Source organism: Grampus griseus (assembly GCF_964374135.1).
Source record: "Grampus griseus genome assembly, chromosome: 3".
In the NCBI taxonomy this organism is placed as follows: Eukaryota; Metazoa; Chordata; class Mammalia; order Artiodactyla; family Delphinidae; genus Grampus; species Grampus griseus.
This window is the reverse complement of record NC_139019.1, coordinates 115,728,122-115,749,866: the sequence shown is the minus strand read 5'-3', so window position 1 is coordinate 115,749,866 and position 21,745 is coordinate 115,728,122. Positions and strand designations below refer to the sequence as shown.

Here is a 21,745-nt window from a genome sequence, read left to right as displayed (position 1 = left end):
CTCAGACAAGTTCCAACAAAGTGAGAGCTTAGCTTAGATAACTCCTTAATTGTAATAAGTCACTTAAATAGAACTTTCTATGTACCAGGGATTGTCTTAAGTACTTGATGTGTATTAACTAATCACACAATCCTGAGATAGGCTAGTCTTTGCTCTTAAACATTAGGTTACAATGCCTCTCTAATTCAAGTTTATAACCTCTAATTATACTGCATGATGATAATTCCGCAGTATGTGGAAATGAACTCATTTGCCCCTGTCCAGGCTCAGAGAAGTGATCTGTAACCCTCATACTTGGCAGCCTGCTGTGCCACTTGTGGTACTGAGCTGTTAGAGTACAGAGGGGACTGGTGGTATTATGGCTCCAAAAAGAATGAAAGCCAAGCAGGATCGTCTGCTTCAGCATCTTAAAAAAACCTGTTTATTAGCTTAGTAAGGTAGCTATTAAAAAACACCAGGCACAGGTACGCACACCAAAGGACCCTAGGAAGAATGTGACCCAGAACTGACTAGATGGCCTTCTTAATCTTGAGCCCTCCAAGCTCAAGAAGAACACAGAGGACATTATCAACGACTGAGTAGGGCCGTGGGGCAGAATTGTATGTGGAACCAGGAAATTGCCAGTTGGTTTGACAGCCTATCCCAAATAAATATTAGCCATAAACCTATTATTAATTAGCTTGTGAGGGTGAAAAAGGGGAAGGTCCAGGTGAATCAAAATAGCAAACCAGTCCAATCAGAACAGCAATGGTTTGTGAAGGGCAAAACTCAATGAAGGTTAGACTACAGTAAGGTTACCATTATGCTGGCCAGCCAGAAAGTTTCTTAACATGGATATATTTAATTGCCTTGACACTGCAGCCTGAGGTGATCAAGGTGGGCTACGGAAGGGACTATGGGATTTATTTTACTGCTGTATTTTGGACAGACACTTATATAACAACATACTCGACACTATGGAATATAATAATAAAGCCTGCTCTCTCAGCAAATCTTGCCAGCAGGGCTGTCCTGAGGGACTGAGCCCACGCTGAATGAAGTATCACCACTGGAGAGTCTGTATTCCAGCACCAATAAACACAACCATCTGCTCAGTTCTACTATTATTTATTTTTTTAAATATTTTTGAAAAAATATAATTTTTTTACAATATTTTCAACTTAAACACTATTCACACTGAACACGTATGGCAGCTTAACCTACCCAAATAAGAAGTTTAAGAAGCCAAAACTGTTCTAGCTTTGTTAAAAGAAAAGTTGTGCTGCAGACTATTGTAGTGATAGTTAACAAAGCAAGGAAAAGCACCACTCAAATCACAGGTTACAATTTCTTTGTTCAATTGGATTATGGGTTGGTCAAATGTTAGACTTTACACAGGTATAGCTTTGATGCAATGACTCCTTAGAAGAGGATGTAGTTCTCAAATCACATACTTTCTCAGATGTAACATTAGGAGAATTCAATATTTCTTACATGATAACATACCATAAAAGCCAGGACTTTGGTTACTAAGGTAGTGAACCTAAGACATACTTGTTTATAAAAAATTATTTCAAATTAATTAACAAGCCTTCATCAGAAAAAGGAGATTCTTTCTGATGGGGACAAATGCAAATTTAAGTCTGAACTGAGAAATTAACTACTAGAACTTAAATTTACTCATTTAAAAAAATTTAGACATTAACAAGTATCAGTTAACCTTAAGGGACCAGTTTAGTCTCAAAAAGGACAATTCACTAAGATTTAGAGGTCATTTAATTTGGTGCTTTGACACAACTTGACTGGTGCTTCTTTCCTCACTGTCTTCACATCAAGCCATGGGGCCAATTCTATTTTCAGTAAATGTTTGACAGCTTGTTACTTAATAACAGTCTCAGCACTTTTATTAAGCATGCAAGACTAACAAAACTTTGGCAATGCATAAGTGTAACACAGTGACAAGAGAGAGCTTTTACAATTAAGTCTTCTAATACTGCCTTCACAGTGTGGAAATTGTGCTACATCCACCAAAAGAGGGCCCCGTCTACTCAAATATTTCAGTACTTCACCCCAGGAACAAACTCCTTTGCATTTGGATTCAGATTGCTCTTGATCTGGAAAATAAGTACATAAAAAAGCAAGTTCATTAACAGATAAGCTTCAGATACTCAGAAGCATTCAACCCAGATCCACATGCAAAAACATCTTCCAAAAATATAAGACAAAGGCAAGAATTCAGATTGTAAGGTCAAACTTAAGTAAAAAAAAAATAAAATCCACAGCAGGGAAAGGAGGAACCAGATGTAAGCTACGTATATTATACCAAATTTTATCAACTTTCTAAAGAGAAAGTAGAAATTGAAATTAAATTTGCTTAAGTGTAATCAGAAACTCACTAACTTCACATCAACTAAAGGAGTGTCTCAGAACACGGAATTCTGTTCATTTAACTATGATACTTGACTTGCTATTTAAACAGTTTCATAATATGCAAAAATACTAAACAAGTGTTGAAATGATGATAAAAGTGATTGATTGGGGAATGATTTACAGATTAATTTTACTTTATGATGCTCCTTGAAAATATGAAGTTCTCTTTCTACAACTGCTGTATTCTAATTCCCACAGGTAGCATGGTATATAAGAGGAAAAGAAAACTGCATGGGGAGTCAGAAGACCTAAGTTGGAATCCCAGCTCTGCTAACTAACTTCTTATATAGGCCTGGATAAGTCACTCTCTGGGACTTCATTTTTGCATCAGTTAGGGGAAGACTGGGCCAAAGCCTCTAAGAGCGTGAGAGACTTGTACCACCATTATTTTGTATTTCTAAATCTTTACTTTCCTAAGCAGATGTGTCAGCATATAGGGAATGGCTGGAAATTTTCCTCTACCACATCTCTGAATGCAAGTTGATCAAGAAAAAAAGAAACCAGGACGATTCCAGGGCCTGAAATGGTAGGCATGCTGGCAGGATTTCAGATTGAATCTGAGCCCCCAATATCACTTACTTCAAGACCAAAGCATATTAAACAACATGTTGGAGCAATAATTTAAGTTTCATAATTTATATACAACCATTCCCTTCTCTCAAGGGAAATATATCTAAACTTTAAAAGTCTGAGGTTTAAATTTAAAAAGCAGTGTTCCTGAATGTCCAATCTTTTGGCAGCTACAAAAGAATGAGAAGGAATTAACCTCAAATGGACTTGAGTCAAACAAACCAGTTTCTAGACAATGAAAAGATGCTGGGTCCAGTTAAAGTTATACATTATGCCCAGCAAAGGGCTTCCCTCCGCAGAGCAACCAGGATTATTTGTGGAGTGCCTAATGTGTAGCCATAAGCAAGCATATCCCAACAGACTATTCAGATCATGTATCTGCTTAATTGGGTTAGTGTCATTTACTGCAACAAAAGCTATACCACAAGTAAATTTCAGTGTTCTCTATACAGCCCTTTAGAAAAATGGTTTCCAAATGCCTGATAGGGCGGGCTGGCGGTATCCTCTGGGAGTGCTTTTAAAAAATTAACATGCCTAGATGACTGATTCTGCAGGTCTGGGATGTTGCTGAGAAAATTTTTGTAATGCTTCATAGGTAATTATGACGTACAGCCAGGTTAGGAAATCACTGCACAGTGAACAGAAGACAACTGCAAAAATTACTTCAGAGTCTAGGGGTAAATTCCAGAGAACCATCTTGTAGAAGCAACTAGACAGACTGTCCATATGGAAAGAAAATTTAACATTCTGACTTTAAATTATTTTATCTTAATTTTAGCAAACGAATCATTAGGTTTTACTCTAGTACTGATGCTTAGTTATCAAAATTCGTGAAAAAACTTTTCACTACAAATAAACTATCAGCAATGAGACACTGAGAATAACTAAAAATATAAAAAGATTTGTGTTCCTTTTCTGCCAAGAGCATGTAAAAGTCCTTATCATAGTTCCAAATGGAGTTAGGGGTAACTCAATGAAAATCCTGGGTCAGGAAAAAAAACCTCAAATTTTATCTTTCAGAAAAAATTTGTAATTTCACCAAATATTTAAGACAATTAAAGAGCAAAACCTCTCCATCAAGCTACTTTTGCATAGGCAAGTCACATGAACATCCTGTGTACTCCCTTTTGAATTAATGCTTTAAGACATTTCCTAGGGCAACATAGTTATCATTATCTAAAAGCAGTGGCAAGAAGTCTGTTAGTAGTCTCAGGCTACCTCCAGAGTGTTGCCAGAAGTCACTCCTTATCATAAGTAAGACCAGGAGGCCTCTGCTTCCATAGTAAGAAGCAGCAGAATTTCTGAAGGGGAAGAGATGTAGAACTCTTCTTAAACAGATGGTTGCTAGCTTTTCCACTTATGGGAGAGATGAGCTAGGTTTTAAAAAAATGAAAAAATAACTCTTTACCACAAGATCTTCCAGGGAAGAGCCATCACTGATAACAAGGTCATTAAATTGGTCTTGGATTTGGTCCATAGTTTGTGGGAGATCTCGAGCTGGAATAAACCACTCATGTTCCTCCTCTTCTTCCAGCATTTCTTGGAAACAGCGTTCAATAAATTCTTCTTCCCATAACTCCTCTTCTATCTGGATTTATAATAAATAAAGGGTAATTTATAGCATACTTGGTAAGATGAAATCACTAGAAAAGGCTTAAAGAATCTTGAACTAAACCATTTAAAAACATAATGTCATACCTTCCTCCTTTGCTTCTGTGCTAAGGAAAAAAAAATCTTTTCCATAAGACCTGGAAAGATCTGTTTAGGGTTTTGCTATGTCTTTACTTGTCACAGCAGAATATTCTTTTTTTTCCACTGAGGGTGGCGGGGAAGAAGTAACAAAGAAGTGTTCTCATGGAGGAATGTGTATCAGAATTACCTGTGATACTTCTAAAACTATACAAACCCTAAACCCACTCAAAAATGACTGGAAAAAAAATCTTTGGGTAGGACTTCCCTGGTGGCACAGTGGTTAAGAATCCACCTGCCAATGCAGGGGACATGGGTTTGAGCCCTGGTCCGGGAAGATCCCACGTGCCACGGAGCAACTAAGCCTGTGTGCCACAACTACTAAGCCTGCACTCTAGAGCATGTGAGCCACAACCACTGAGCCCTCGCACCACAACTACTGACATCCGCACACCTAGAGCCCGTGCTCCGCAACAGGAGAAGTCACCTCAACGAGAAGCCCGCGCACCGCAACAAAGAGTAGCCCCCGCTCACCGCAACTAGAAAAAGCCCTCATGCAGCAACGAAGACCCAACACAGCCAAAATTTAAAATAAATAAATAAATAAAATTATTTGGAGGGTAGGGTCAGCAGCTAAACATTCTCACTGAAATAAGACTACATTGCTTTACTCTTGAATATATATAACTGGATATGGTGAAATCAAGCTGGCTACTAATTATCAAAGCCAGGATCAGAGAGAAACTAGATGAAAGGTAGAAACAGGTACCAGAAATATGGGAATAAAAGACATCTATCAATATATGAGAGTTCTCTAAAAAAAAACAGTGGTGTCAGATTTTGAGGCTGATCAGAATGAGAACCTTACATGAAAAACAGTACAATCTGTACCCCAGTACCTGTGCCTATTTGCTCCTGATTCCAGCTCTCTTGACTTTCACTGCAGTAGAACAATCTGACTGGTGTAAGGTAGTGGTTTCCAAACCTAATTGCTCACTGGAACCACCTGGGAGCTTTTAAAAAACACGTTTCCCAGGCTCCACCCTAAATCCTTCTGAATCAGAATCTCTGGGTGGGACCCCGAAAAAAGCTCCTTAGGTTATTTCAATGAGCAGTTAAACCTGGTAGTATCAGCATCCAACTAAAATAGGAGTGGTAGCACATAAATCCATGTATTTCATATATAAGGGACCAGGTGAAAAATGCATTTCAGGGAAAAGTACATTTATATTATATGACAGCTGTCATAGGCTACAATAAAAGAGCATGTTTATACACAAAACTAACTTGTCTGTTGAATTCCTCTTCATTTTCCATCCACATGTACTCTGCAAATGGATTGTCATCTTCATGAGAATGACCGTTAATAATCACATCTTCATTGATGATGCTTGGGCTAGTACTGCTGCGACTTGGATCTTTCATGGTTGGTGTTAGATATAGTCTTTAACCTTAAAGGAAGAACAATACAGTTAATCTAGTCAGTCATTCTTTCAGTTCTTAGTGAGCATCTATTATTACCAGCCATCATGATTAGGTATTAGATGTACATGATATATTAATGCACATGATAAACACAGCAATTGGAAAGCTTTTCCTCCTAAATGATTTTAATGTTTAAGAAATAGCTGAGAATAGCCTAGATTCATCTAATGTTTTCTAATAACAGTAAACAAAGGCAATCAATTGCTTAAATGGAATCCCCAAACCATCCAATTTTTTTTAAATTGGATATTCTGTGCTTTATAAAACAAGCATGGTTTGGAAGACTTAAGTCATCAAGAGACTTTATGAAAAGCAAATTCTACTTTTTAAAATTGTTATTAAAAAGCCCAGAGACTGGAAGTGAAAACTAACAAACTTTTAATAACTCCTATTTCCTTAGTCGCAAGGTACAGCTCTGGCTCTCTCGACTTCATAGCCCATTCTCTATTTGCTTTATCTTTGGGTCCATGTTGAGTTCCTCCATGTCTGGATTTTCCCACTGCACAGTAAGTATCAGGCATCTAATCTCATACAGTAGATGTGGTTTCTTATACTCTACTCAACAGGTGATAACATGATCTAACCTAGCTGATATGTTGCAGGCTAAAAGTTCGAAGCATAAAGTTTCAGATTCTACAATAGTCTACCAATTCACTGACTCTAAAATTGCTAAAAAATGGGTTTACATAAAGCAAGAGTCACTTGTACATAAATCCAAACATTAGTGTGACTTGTGCCAAAGGAAGGAAATAGCATACCTAATAGAGTTAAAAAAAAAAAAAAACTTCTTCAGGCCTTCTTAAACTTATAATCAAGTAAAATACTAAAACTAAAATCTTCTACTGGAAATACTTTTTTTCTTTGGGTAAGGTTCAGGGAAAGACTTGCTCTAGGTATGTTGCCTGGCCCTTTACATTCATTTTATGTACTTATCCTTAGGAAAACCTAAGGATAATAAAACTTATAGCTGTTCATATAACATGAATTTAGTCTCTAAGCTGTGGTAGGGGGTCCTATCCTGGCACACATATGCATTTCCCCCAAGACTGAATACGAATGAGAACAGTCATCATGGTGGTAGCATTTTCAATTGTTTGTTAGGAAGTCCTGAATTAAAAATTACTGAGAACTTCTGCCTTACTTATTCATTGTTGTATGTATATGAAAGAAAGGCAGAGACAGACTGAAATTTATGGGCTAGGCTGTGGGTAGAAAGAAAACATGATGTGGGTTAAGAAAGTGTAGCACTGTGAAAGCAGACATGACAGAAAACAGATGATGGATATCTTTGATATTTTTATTTATCATTAATCTTGGATTAAATAAACCCCCTTATTTTGATAACAAGTTTCGACTAGAGAGCAATCAGTTCCTCTAAAGATTACTTTTTTTTTTTTAGAAAATTACTCATTCTTATATGTCAAGGCTACCAAACATTTATATGCTCATCTTTAAACAAATTACATTTTAGATTAGACTCAAATATTATGAAAAGCAGGGGGTCAATTCTGCTTTGCAACTGGATGGAACTTTGTTTACTCTGCATATGAACTGATCATTAAACTATATTCAAAGACACCCCAATTTATAACAGCTTTACATTATTATTTTCCCAACATGTGTCCTATCCCAACTCGTGCCCATTAAATCCTACGTTTCAGAAGACCACAATATTAATAAGTGACTTATATCTTTAGTTAAAAACAGCAAATAAAAATCATGTTTAGCACAGAGTACAGGATATTCAAGTAGAATTGAATAGTTAAGTAGCAATTATACGTGTGAGACATGTACTAGAAATACTACTAACTTGTGTTTGAATGTGCTTCTGGTGACTAAAGTATTATCTATATATAAACGCAGTTTTTTTAAAAGAAAAAAGTGTTCTCCATACATTTCACGAGCATAACAATGAAACAATGAAAAATCTGCATCAGCAAATTCTATAGTCTGAGAATCTCAAGGGACTCCCTCCCTGCTTGTTTGATGCCAACCAGTAACAAATAAAATATAAACAGTGCTTAGCCTAAAGGGCCCAATCCCTGCATTTGACATGTCTCTAGGTCAGCTTTTTGCCGATTATCACCTCATCAAACAACCCGTGGCTTTGGTATAGATCCCAGTGAAAGAGTCTATGAAGGACAGTAAATGAAATTTCGCTGTCAAGTAATATTTGGGAAACAAATCATAATTGGAACCAGTAAAAATCAACTGGAGCCTGGGCACTAACCTTAAACCTTAAGATAGCTGAGGAAGGAACAACTGCTGACCAGATTTCTGATACAGTTAGCCAAGTGAAAAGCCAGAGGGGTAAGGATCATTTACTTTCAGAACGCTGACAGACCTACAATTACTGAGTACAAGGTGTTCTAATATAAGGTATTGTATCAGATTTTAAATTTTCTTCTATGACCTGTTCTTGATCCTTCTTAGACCACACTCTTTAGATTGTGTCGTGTGTTTTGCTATTTTAAAAAATTGAGTATATAGTTCAAATACCATAAAATTTACAATTTTAAATTGGCATTTGTCAAAAGCAGTTAAAGGCAAGTGTAGTAGCCAATGCCTGCAAAGAACAACAGTTGGGGCAAAAAGCCTTGGAGGAAAGGCTGGTGAAGGAGATGCTTTGGGAATAAAGGCTTTGAAAAGCTCCTGCATATTCTGGGAAACCTAAAAGGCCATGGGCATGCCCAGTGCTGACAGCACGCTCAGAAAACAACTAACAAGGCCCTACACTTTTCAGGCGTCAGGCTCTGCACATAAAACGAAGGTTAAGAAAGAGCTGTAAACTGCCCAAGTGTTAAAGGTGTACCTCGGCATACACAAAAACCCATCTGCCAAGACTGGGAGAGTTTTATTTTTTGCTTAGGGGTATTAAAGGACATCTCTTGAAAATAACTAGCTGGGACTTCCCTGGTGGCACAGTGGTTAAGAATATGCCTGCAAATGCAGGGGACACGGGTTTGATCCCTGGTCCGGGAAGATCCCACTTGCCGCGGAGCAACTAAGCCGTGCACCACAACTACTGAGCCTGTGCTCTAAAGCCTGCAAGCCACAACTACTGAAGCCTGCACACCTAGAGCCTGTGCTCCACAACAAGAGAAGCCACTGCAATGAGAAGCCTGCGCACCGCAATGAAGAATAGCCCCTGCTCGCTGCAACTAGAGAAAGCCTGCGTGCAGCAACAAAGACCCAATGCAGCCAAAACTAAATTAATTAAAAATAAATAAATTTTTAAAAAAAGAAAAGAACTAGCTGACAACTAAGCTAATGGGACAGACTTCAATGGCCACACAAAAAATAATACAAGCTTTTACAAAATTATTTCAGAAAGGTCACTAAACAAATAACAGAACAAGCAGAACAACCACCCTGGGGAGAGGGGAGAATATGATTTCCAGAGTTGCCATATAATAGTCACAATGTTCAGTTTTCAACAAAAATTATAAGGCATGCAAAAAAATAAAATAGTATGGCCTATAAACAGGAAAAAAAGAAATTAATAGGAAATGTCCCTGAGGAAGCCCAGACATTAGGCTTATTAGGCAAAGACTTTTAAATCAGGTGTTTTAAATGTCCAGAGAGCCAAAGGAAACCACGTACAAAGAACTAAAGGAAACCATAAAAATAGCAAATATCACCATCAAATAGCAAATGTCAATAGAGACAAATTATAAAAAGAAGCCAAGCAGAAATTCTGGAGATGAAAAGTACAATAAATGAAAATTCTACTTGAGGGTTTATAGCAGATTTGAGCAGGGAAAGAATAAGCAAACTTGGTAAGTCAACTGAGATTATTCAGCCTGAGAAACAGAAAGAGAAAATAATGAAGAAAAATGAACAGAACCTCAGAGACCAGTAGGACACTGCTACATGTACCAACATATGCATAATGGGAGTCCCAGAAGGAGAAGAGAAAGAGTATTTGAAGAAATAATGGCCCCAAACTCCTCCAACTTGATGAAATCTATGTTAGTCTACACATCCAAGAAGCTCAACAAACTCCAAGCAGGATAAACTCAAAGCAATCCACACCGAGACACACTGTAATCAAGTTATTGAAAGTCAAAGAGAGCATCTTCAAAATAAGATTAATAGCTGATTTCACATCAGAAACCACAGGCCAGAAGGCAGTAGGAAAACATATACAAAGTGACTAAAAAAAAAGACTAAGACATTCCCAGATAAGTAAAAAAGTGAGAGCTTATTCATCACCAATAGACCTGTCCTATAGGAAAACCTAAAGTGAGTCCTTCACGTTGAAACAAAAGAATACTAGCATTAACTTGAATTCATCCAAAGAAATAAACAATGGTAACTACATAGGTAAATACAAAAGTCACTAATAATGTTTTGCTTTATAACTCTTTTTCTCTATATGAAACTAAATTGTTATTAGTTCATACTTGTTACAAACTAAGATGTTAGTTGTAATTCCCAGGGTAACCACTAGGAAAACCACCAAAAAAATATACAGTGAAAGGTGTATTGCTGGGGTGTATCATCATCCCATTCAGAGGCAGCCCCAAAGAAGCAGCTTCAAGACTCCAAGAGTCAATGAACTCAAATCTATATATATTAGTCTCTTGTGGCTGAGAAAAAGTTTTTCTCTAGAGCAAAACCAACCAAAACTAAAAGAGGAACTACTAGAAATACAACAGAAGCACCTAATTTGCTTGAGTGATGTCTGAGGGCACAATGTAGATAATAACTCGACAAATACAGTTAAAAAAAAAATCTGGTAATTAAACCATACCAATCTGTTGCTATCTTATCTTTGTTCATGCTTCAATCCAAACCACTTTAAAACTGGCAGAAATGAACTGAGAAAGCCAGTAATTTCCCCACAATTTTTTAATGTTCATATTTACTTCAAATGTTTATTATGCTTTAAAATCCTAAAATTATCAGAAAATGTAATTCAAATAATTTTTTAGCCTTACTCTCATAAAAGGATTTTTAAAATAACATAGTAATACTAACTCAGAACACGCTATATTAAATTACTAATATAAAATATCTAGTAGTTGTTAGACTACATATAGTTAAGATTTTCCTAAACAAAAATTACAAAATAGTAAAACAGCAATGTATCATCTTACAGTGTTTTCAATAATCATTTAAAAAATTTTGTACATAGTTAGGACATCTTGTTGAAAAAAGAAGCATTAAAGTGAAAGAAATGTACATATACAAAGTACACCCTACTTAAAAAAAAAGGTTAGGGCTTCCCTGGTGGCTCAGTGGTTAAGAATCTGCCTGCCAATTCAGGGGACACGGGTTTGAGCCCTGGCCCAGGAGGATCCCACATGCCGCGGAGCAACTAAACCTGTGCTCTAGAGCCTGCGTGCCTAGAGCCCATGCTCCGCAACAAGAGAAGCCACGACAATAAGCCGTGCACCGCAACGAAGAGGAGCCCCCGCTCGCCACAACTAGAGAAAGCCCGCACACAACAACGAAGACCCAACACAGCCAAAAAAAGAAGTTAAATGTACAAAACAGGTCCTAAGTGTATTTAAGTTTTTTCCTTTTGATCTCCAATCCTACTCAGAGGTAATCAATGTTAACAGCTTAGTATGTGTCCTTTCATATCTCTTTGCTTACAGAAACACACATAAAGGATTTATATATTTTACAGAATCATGCTAAATATATTACATGAAATATACTTACTAGTCAACATGTAGAAATACACTTTACTTTTTTTTTTTTTTTTTTTTTTTTTGCGGTATGCGGGCCTCTCACTGCTGTGGCCTCTCCCGTTGCGGAGCACAGGCTCCGGACACGCAGGCTCAGCGGTCATGGCTCACGGGCCCAGCCGCTCCACGGCATGCGGGATCTTCCCGGACCGGGGCACGAACCCGTGTCCCCTGCATCGGCAGGCGGACTCTCAACCACCGCGCCACCAGAGAAGCCCCCCACTTTACTTTTTAATTGATACAGCACCAATTACTCAACAATTCCCCCTTTGATGCATTTACTTTTCCAGTTTTTTCATTACAAACAATCCTGCTTTGATCACCCTTGTACACATATCCTTTTCTATCTGAGCTTTCTGTGGGATACATTCTGGTAAGTGGGAATAACTGGGTCAAAGGCCGTGTGCACTTATAGCTTTAAGAGAAGACAGATTATTTGCCAAAAATATTATGGTAATGTACATTCCTATAATACACTGAGTGCTCCCATTTCTCTGCATCCTCAACAGTTCTCTACATAAGCAACATAGCATTTTACTTTTGCAAACAGATGGGCTTAAAAAGAATCTGTTTTCCTCTACAGCTCCTGGGATATGCTTATCTTGCTTAGTAATAAGTCTTTTCCTACCTTGAGGTTATATTTCCTTTATTTTCTCTCAGTATTTTTATAGTTTCTTTTTTTTACATTTAGATCTTTAACTCGTGTGAGCATTTCTTTGAGTATGATGTGAAAGATCTATACTTTTCCATATGAACACATCATTCATTATTTAATGAAAGCTTGTTCCTGATGTTTATCATAATCAAATTCCCACTTACACGGTTTCTAGATTCTTTGTTGCATGACAGTGTATTGTATGTATACTGTTTTATCTCCAACTTTTATTTTAAAGAATTTTAAACTTACAGAAAAGTCATAATAATAGTACAATAAACATTTGTACCTTTCATCTAGATTCATCAACTGTTAACATTTTGCCACAGTTGTTTTCTCTGTACAATTTTTTTTGCTTAACCATCTGATAAGTTGCAGACATTATGACCTTTCATCCTCAAATATTTCAGCACAGTATTTTACTCTTCTGATTACAGGAGCCTTTCAGTAAGTTTAAATACGCAGTAGCACAACTCCCGTCTCAACTTTCTTTGGGGGGGAAATCTTGCACTTTTATTCTTCATACGAACTTTAGAATAATTTTTCCATAGGAGTCTGACTGGAATTTTATTAAAAATTTGCAGCTTAGGGCTTCCCTGGTGGCGCAGTGGTTGAGAGTCCGCCTGCCGATGCAGGGGACACGGGTTCGTGCCCTGGTCCGGGAAGATCCCACATGCCGCGGAGCGGCTGGGCCCGTGAGCCATGGCCGCTGAGCCTGCGCGTCCGGAGCCTGTGCTCCGCAACGGGAGAGGCCACAACAGTGAGAGGCCCGCGTACCGCAAAAAATAAATAAATAAATAAAATAAATGAATCAGGACTTCTTTTTACCAATAATGGTGGGCTAGATTATTTGGACCAGTCTTCCCATTGCAAACTGAAAGTGTTGGATGCCATAGTCTTAAAGAAACACTTAAAAGCACTCAAGTGTTGAAGAGTAAGTAAAGTGGGAATTCAGAGAGCAAAGTGGAACTTTTAAACACTGAAGCTGCCTTTGCACTGAGGACTTTTGCCCATTAGCCTTCTTTGGGTTGACCTTGGATGCTTCATGGGGCAAAAGGCATAAAGGTCAAGGTGGAAAACTGAAGAGAAGATCCTCCCCACTCTAAGCTGGGACCCTAAAGGGCTATAGGCTCAGGGTAAGGGTGAACCAAAAGCAACTCCCACTCCCCACCAAGCAAATCAAAAGGAAAAGGTGGAAAGGAACACAGACACTGTGACTGTGGTTGGTCCTCCTGTGGATAGGAGGAATAAATTCATCACCTGGGAGGTCCAGAACATCCCAAGTCATGTAATGAGTATGAAGTTGTCCTGACTTGGTAGTGTCTCTAGTGCCAGTGCCTGGCAAAAGCAAATGTAAAACTCCTTGGGAGGAAGGCATCTTCATGCTAGGACTTAAGGACCTCCAAAAATGATTTTTCAAGGCCAAAGAAGAGTTCAAAATGAAAGATAACTAAATCCAGAAGGAAAAAGCAAGATACAACACGCAAGAATCAGTGCAATTTATAGAAAGCATAATGAGACCCATGTGGCAGATGACAAAAATGATCATTACGTATCAAGCTTGAAAATATCTTCAGAAAGCAGCAAAATATAAAAAGTGCATAGTAGATTTGGAAAAGAGCCAAATAAAACTTCTAGATATACAGAAATCACAACATAAACAAAAATGTAATAAGTCTTGCAGCAGATTAGATACAACAGAATTGAAAAACAAAAGAAAGTATCCAGAAAACAGCAAAAAGATAAAAAGACAGAACATACAAAAGAGGGTTCAAACAATATAGAGGGCAGAGTGACAACTATCGAATTCCTGAAGAAGAAAAGAAGAAACATAGGGCAGAGGCAGGATCTGAATATTGCATATTTGATGAAAGCAATCAACCAACATGTTTAAGGAGCCCAAGAATCTCAAAGTAAGATAAATAAAAAGCAAGATATATCAAACTGCAGAATATCAAAGAGAATTCTAAAACCCAAAAAGACATTATTTTCAAAAAAGAATGAGAAAAACCAGCTGCTTTTCAACAATAATGAAAAGCAAAAGACCACACTGAAAGAAAATAACTGCAAACCCAGATTGCTAGAACTCTACAGAAAATAGTTTTCAAACAAATGAACTAGAAACTTCCCATCGTTATATTAAGGAATCATTTGAATAACAAGAATTATGGGATCCCTGAAGACAAATGAATCAAAAATTATAAGAGCTTGGTACTTTTTAAACTAGTACATTATTAACAATCTTTAATTTTGTTTTTTTTGTTTTGATTCGTCTATTCAGGTTTTCTACCTCTCTGGTTAACTATGGTCATTTTTATTTCACTAAAATTTTATTTCTCCATAATTTCAATTTTGTTATAATAGAAACTATCTAATTTCTCCTATTTCATAGCTAATTTGACTACGTTCCTCTTTTCCTCGATTAGGCCTACCAGGGATCTATCGTAGGAAAAAAAAATTCCAACTTTGCAATTTGCAGAACAGCAAGTGTAATAAACTCTTCATATATATAAAAAAAAGGTGTGTGTTCACAATTTGCAAATGCATAGAATCTCTAGAAAGACAGAAAACAAACTGAGAAGGAAATTGTATCTGATAAGGGAACTATATCTAGAATATATAAAGAACTATTACAACTCAATAATAAAAGGACAACCAACCAATTTAAGATTTTTTTTGAGGTGGACCATTTTTTAAAGTCTTTATTGAATTTGTTACAATATCGCTTCTGTTCTATGTTTTGGTTTTTTGGCCGGGAGGCATGTGGGATCTTAGCTCCCTAACCAGGGATCGAACTCGCACTCGCCCCCCCGCCCCCCCCCCCACCATTGGAAGGTGAAGTCTTAACCACTGGACCGCCAGGGAAGTCCCCAAAACAACCAATTTAAAAATGCGCAAAGGATCTGAATAGACAGTTCTCCAAAGGCCAATAAACACATGAAAAGATGCTCAACATCCTTAACCTTCAGGGAAAATGCAAATCAAAACCACGAGATACCACTTTATATTAGTGAAAATGTGGAGAAATGGAATGCTCATTCACTGCCAGTGGGAATGTTAAAATGGTGCAGCTGCTCTGGAAAACAGTCTGGCAGTTCCCCAAAAGATTAAACACAGAATTACCTTATAACTCAGCAATTCCACTCCTAAGTATATACCCAAGAGAAAAACAAATATGTCTACATAAAAACTTATACACACAAATGTTCATAGAAATATTATTCTTAATAGCCAAAAAGTGGATAAAACCCAAAGGTCCACCACTTGATAAATGGATGAATACTGAAAATATCCTAAATGAAAGAAGCTAGTCACCAAGGAACACATATTGTATGACAGGTGATGGGAACAAGATTTCTTTTTGGGGTAATGAAAATGTTCTAAAATTGACTGTGGTGATCGATGCACAACTCTGGCAATATATTAAAAACTACTCTACTATACACTTCAAATGGATGAATTGCATGGTATGTGAACTATAGGTCAGTAAGAGCTGCTAAAAACAAAACTGAGAATACTGGTTACCTACAGGGAGGAGAACTAGATGGCTAAGGATATTTTTTATATCTTTTTTTGGGAATGGATTACCTATTTAAAAATTCAACTTTAATAAACAAAACTCTTGCTTTTGGTTTTATTGATCTTTTCTACTTATTTTTTGTTTATTTTATTAATTTTACTTTTCTCACATTATTTTTCCCTTCCTTTTTACATAACTTCAATTTGTTGCTCTTTGTTTTTCAAGTTGACAAATGTTTATTTTCAAGCTTTCACAAAAATTTTATATCTATGAATTTTCCCTAGAAATTTTAATATAGAATACAGTTAACCAACTTTAGGTAACTACAAATTATTTAATTTATAATAAGCCAGAGATTATTCAGAAGAATGTTCTTAATTTCCAAGTGGTTAAGGTTCTTTTGGTTACCTTTTGATGCCTGATTTCTAGTTTTATTATGTTATAAAATGCAGCCAGAAAACCTTCACTTTTGGGAATTTATTACAGTTTTGTTTGCAGGCAACTAATGATTTTTGCAAAATGTTCCTTGGGCCTAAAGAGAAAAATGTGTAACTTCCATTTCTTTTGTTTTCTGTGAATTTTAAAAATTGAAGTATAGTTGATTTACAATGTTGTACCAATCTCTGCTGTACAGCAAAGTGACTCAGTTATACACATACACATTCTTTTTTTACATTCTTTTCCATTATGGTTTCACATATATTGAATATAGTTCCCTGTGCTATACACTAGGACCTTGTTGTTGTGATTTCTATTTCTTACATAAAAAAATGATGCATATATATTAGGCTGATCTTTTTTTTCTTTCTTTTTTTTAAACTTTACCTGTTAAATTCTGAAAGCAATATATTCAAGTCCTGTACTATAACAGCTAGATTACTTGACCCAGTCTGAGGATCTGTCTCACAGGGAATTAACATTTTTGTAACTGATGCTTGGTATTGTCTTTCATCGTAACTTCATATTTAGCTTTCTTATAGCTTCTTTTTACATTCTATTCCTGTAATGTTTACTTTACTATTTTAAGCAGATTAAAAAAAAATACTTGATTTATTTTCTATAACTTACAAACTACTGTGGAATTTCAGTTGGTTTTTTCCCCCCAGTTTTGAGATATAACTGACATACAGCACTGTAGAAGTTTAAGGTGTACAGCACAATGATTTGACTTATATCTATTGTGAAATTAGTTTGAACAGTTTCCTATCAATTAAAAAAATACTCTATACACCCTCAAACCAACTCAAGACATTTAGAATGCTTTATCTTCTTCAATATATCCAACCCAATCCCTGCTCCCAGACAAAGCAAGACCTTTAGGATGATTTTACTTACCCACTTCCTCTCCCCACCCCATATCCTGAGTTTTGTAGAAATAATTTAGCACTGTTAGATCTACACTATTAGGTATTCCCTTATATATATATAATCATATATATATATGATATATATATATAATCATCTTCCGCTAACTTGACACCTTTATTTTGCCTTAATATTTCTTCAAAAGGTTACCTGAGGATATAAATTTCTAAGCTACTTCATGTCTGAAACTGTCTTTTGCTTTCATATTTGAACAGTAATATTAAGTGGGACAGATTTAGACTTGTCCTTTCTATCAATAACCTACGAATATTCCAACTTTCACTATTGTAGAAAATGAATTTTCTTTCTTTTGTAAACATGCTGTTTACATCACGCCTGATATGAGAGCCTAACACCTAAATTCAGAGATTTTGCCAGATTCTGGTTAGGTGAGAGCTGTTTTTTCTGATGCCTGGCACTTTAAATCTACAAACTCTTTACTTCAGCTCTTTGTTCCCTTCTGAAATGCCTCTTACACATACTGGTTTCCAGCAGTGTCCATCCTTTCATAGTCCCTACAAAATTTTAAAATATGGAAATCTTTTAAGTTTTAGAAAGTCTCCCCCTACTTTCTTAAGAATTCTCATTAAACACTTCATGATACATGTAAATCAAATCATTATGCTGTATACCTTAAACTTATACAGTGCTATATTTCAATTATATCTCAATAAAACTGTAATAAAAAAATAAAAACATTAACTCTTCAAAAAAAATTCTCATTAAAATTCAAACAGGATTCTCTTTCCGCTTCTTTCATTAAACTGACTCCACAGGGAATTCCCTGGTGATCCAGTGGTTAGGCTTCCGGGGTTCCACTGCTGGGGGCCTGGGTTTGATCCCTGGTCAGGGAACTAAGATCCCACAAGCCGTGGCACGGCCAAAAAAACCCAAAACCCCCCAAAATAAAAAAACTGACCAGACAGACATAACACCATTTCTTATTCCACTGGACTCTACTTTGAACTACAGTAGACTCCTTAACCTTATTTGTACACATATATATTGTATACGTATGTATTTTAATTAGAGAAGATAAAGAAATTTCTGCATCAGCCTCTGTATTTAATTCAGAAGTCTGTGAGCAGCGCTGAATATTTTGCTTTAATGTTTGGCAGTATAAAGGAACGATTAAAAGCATGGGCTCTGGGATTTCCCTGCTGGTGCAGTAGTTAACAATCCACCTGCCAATGCAGGGGACACAGGTTCAATCCCTGGTCCAGGAAGATACCACATGCCGCGGAGCAACTAAGCCCGTGCGCCACAACTACTGAGCCTGCGGTCTAGAGCCTGTGTGCCACAACTACTGCACCTGCGTACCTAGAGCCTGTGCTCTGCAACAAGAGAAGCCACTGCAATGAGAAGCCTGCGCACCACAATGGAAGAGTAGTCCCCTCTCACTGCAACTAGAGAAAGCCCGCGCGCAACAACGAAGATCCAACGCAACCAAAAATAAACAAATAAAAATAAAATTAAAAAAACAAAAAAGGGGCTCTGGAACAAGGCTACCTTTCTAGCCATGTGACGATGGGCAAGTTATTTAACCTCTCTGTGTTTCAGGTTCCCCATCTGTACCTAGGCAGACAGCCTGGCACATAATAGTATTATTAAACACTTAGAGCAAATATAAATTTGTATAAATAAAAATAATAGGTCCAAACATCTGTAGGAGTGAAACAATGTCACAGAAAAGTCCCAGAGAGTATAACCCTAATCTCAACTGTAGTGTAACCAGGGTGATCAGGTCAGAGTAAGGATGGCTCAACACTGCTGATAAAAGCTCAAAGCACATCAGAAATACCATCCTTATTTATAAAAACTGATACAAAAAATAAAAAGCAAAGGCAATTCAAATAAACCCACACTATCCAATGTGGTAGCCAGCAGGTACATGTGGCTATTTAAATTTAATTTTAATTCAATACAATTAAAATTTTAGTTCTTCAGTTGCACTTGCTACATTTCAGGTGCTCAACAGACATGTGCTTAGTAGCTATCTTACTGGACAGCACCACTCTAAACGATGAAGACATTAAGAAAAAAGATTGAGTTATTGGAACTGAACCTCAGGCTGTAACATATACAAACTATTAATGCATCTGTGCAACAGGGTGATCCAGATCACAAAGATGACAACTTGGACAACTTTAACCTTGCATTGATTCAAGTCCCAGATATGCCACTAACCACCTAGAGTACCTTGGATATACTACTAAATCCCAGGCAACACACTATAGTGGTTAAGAGCACATAATCTCTGGAGTATTTGGATTTGAATTCCAGCTTTTATTAGCTATGTAACACTGGGCAAGTTACTTCACATTTCTCATTTATAATCTTCATTTTACAGTAGTACTTACTGCCTACAGACATGAAAGATTAAAGACTTGTAAAAGTACTTCGAACAATGCCTGGCATTACTAAGTGCTATGGAAATATGTGCCTAATAAAATAATCTCTCAAGTTTCTATTTTCCTGATTTCCAAATGGGCAGGATAAAACTTACTCTGCCTAGGGCTTCCCTGGTGGCACAGTGGTTAAGAATCCGCCTGCCAATGAAGGGGACAGGGATTCAAGCCCTGGTCCGGGAAGAATCCACATGTTGCGAAGCAACTAAGCCCGTGAGCCACAACTACTGAGCCCACATGCCATAACTACTGAAGCCTGCACAGCACAACAAAGAGTAGCCTCCACTCGTGGCAACTAGAGAAAGCCCGCGCACAGCAACGAAGACCCAACACAGCCAAAAATAAATAAATATTTTAAAATTTGTATTAAAAAAAAAACTTACCCTGCCTATTTCACAGGTTAATAATAAATATGAAACTCACTTAGCTCCCATCCCTGAAAGAAACAGATAAGGAGGCTATACTTTTTGGGGGGGGGGTTACCTATCTTTTTATCATAGACACTTATTTGTGAGAAAAAATTAAGCTCTGTTCAAGTTCACAATTAAGTTCTGTAATATAAACAGACTAATTTGCCCCAAATATCCTCTCACAAACCAGAAACAGAAGCACAAAACAGCAAACACTAGGAATCTCATTAAAAACCCCGAGACCCTTATTTGCAAACATAACCTGCAGCCCACGAAATTTCAAAGGCAAACCAACACCCGACCAACTGCTCAAAGGCAAATTGTGACAAATTATGCTATCAGGTTAACAAGATTAACCAGCACATGCAAAATGGGAATCTGTCTTCTGTTGAAATGTCAAAAGCTGTCAGCTGTTAGACCTCATCCCACGGCATACTGGAATCCAAATTCTTTCTAGAGTTTGCGGTTTCTGTAAGATGATGGGGTTGCAAAATCAGGGAAAATAAGACAACAAAAGGAAGCAGAAAAGGCCACCTTTTGCAGTTACTAGAGAATACCATTGCTGACTGCTTCAACAAATGTTTTGAAACAAACAACTTTACCAGAAGCCATATATTTTTGATGGTGGGAGAGAATAAGCACAGTAGTAGAAATTAAAAAGTGAGATAACCAAAATCAAAAGAATGTGAATTGGATGGGTTCATCTGGTTCAAAACAGTCCTGGAGTAGGAGCTGCCAGTACGCCAAAGGCCCTCCTATCCCGAGCACGGAATACAATGTAACTAAAAATAAGGGTCAGGGGAAGGCGAAGAAACCGGAGAAAGGGGATCATCAGAAAGGTACAGGCTCATGGACGGTTACAGAATGCTCCCCTAGGACTATCGCCAGCCCGCCAGTCCCTCCGCCCCTTTCTCTTCCCCCACCCAAGCTTCTGGAGGAACGCGCAAGCGCAGCAAGTAGGGGCTGCGCGTGGCGACGCGCAGGCGTAAAGTGGGGAGAAACAATGAGCTTTGTTGCCGAGGCGGCAGTGGGGGGCAGGGGAAAAGGGTATCGGAGGGTGGGTGAAGCGATTGGAGGGGGAGCACGCGAGAAAGTGCTATCCCAGCAACCCTCGCGCGCCACCGAGGACCCGGAGAGAGAGCTGCGAGATCCAAACCATAATAATGACAATGAGAAAAAAGCGACGGCCATTTCTCAGAGAAGAAAGAGACTAAGTCGGTCCAAGATCATCCCTCAGACTCGGCTGGAAGAGGCAAGGAACAATGGGGGCCATACAGGCTTGGTAGCCAACAACCCAGGGGACCCTCTAGGCCCCTCAGCCGTCGCCGAGGTGCTGCCCCTCCACCGCCGGGCCGCCGCACCCTTCTCGCCGCTCCGCCCGAGAGAACCCCTCACCCAGTGCACGGCAGCGGGGACGGCAGCCAACGAATCCGGTCGGCCTCCGCGGATCTCCACAGGCAGCGCCGCTACCCCGCTCGACGCGCGCTTCGCCCGCCGCCTCCCTTCTCCAGTCCAAACAAACACCCCAGCCCGGA

General features: G+C 37.9%; 2 protein-coding genes across 2 annotated transcripts in view; one reads left to right on the top strand and one right to left on the bottom strand.

The window, feature by feature from the left end:
* Positions 1-4,381, top strand: part of SLC23A1 (solute carrier family 23 member 1) — a 15,020-nt gene extending 10,639 nt beyond the window's left edge. Inside the window, exon 16 of the mRNA XM_082652570.1 lies at positions 2,608-4,381. The gene's annotated coding sequence lies outside the window, so the exon portion shown is untranslated. The remainder of the gene's footprint in view (positions 1-2,607) is intronic.
* On the bottom strand, positions 1,092-21,745 carry PAIP2 (poly(A) binding protein interacting protein 2). Its single transcript, XM_082652572.1, has 4 exons — positions 21,606-21,745; positions 5,956-6,119; positions 4,388-4,567; positions 1,092-2,093 (listed from the first exon to the last, which is right to left on the bottom strand). The coding sequence occupies exons 2-4, from the start codon at positions 6,091-6,093 to the stop codon at positions 2,037-2,039; spliced, it is 375 nt and encodes a 124-aa protein (XP_082508698.1). The 5' UTR covers positions 6,094-6,119; positions 21,606-21,745; the 3' UTR covers positions 1,092-2,036.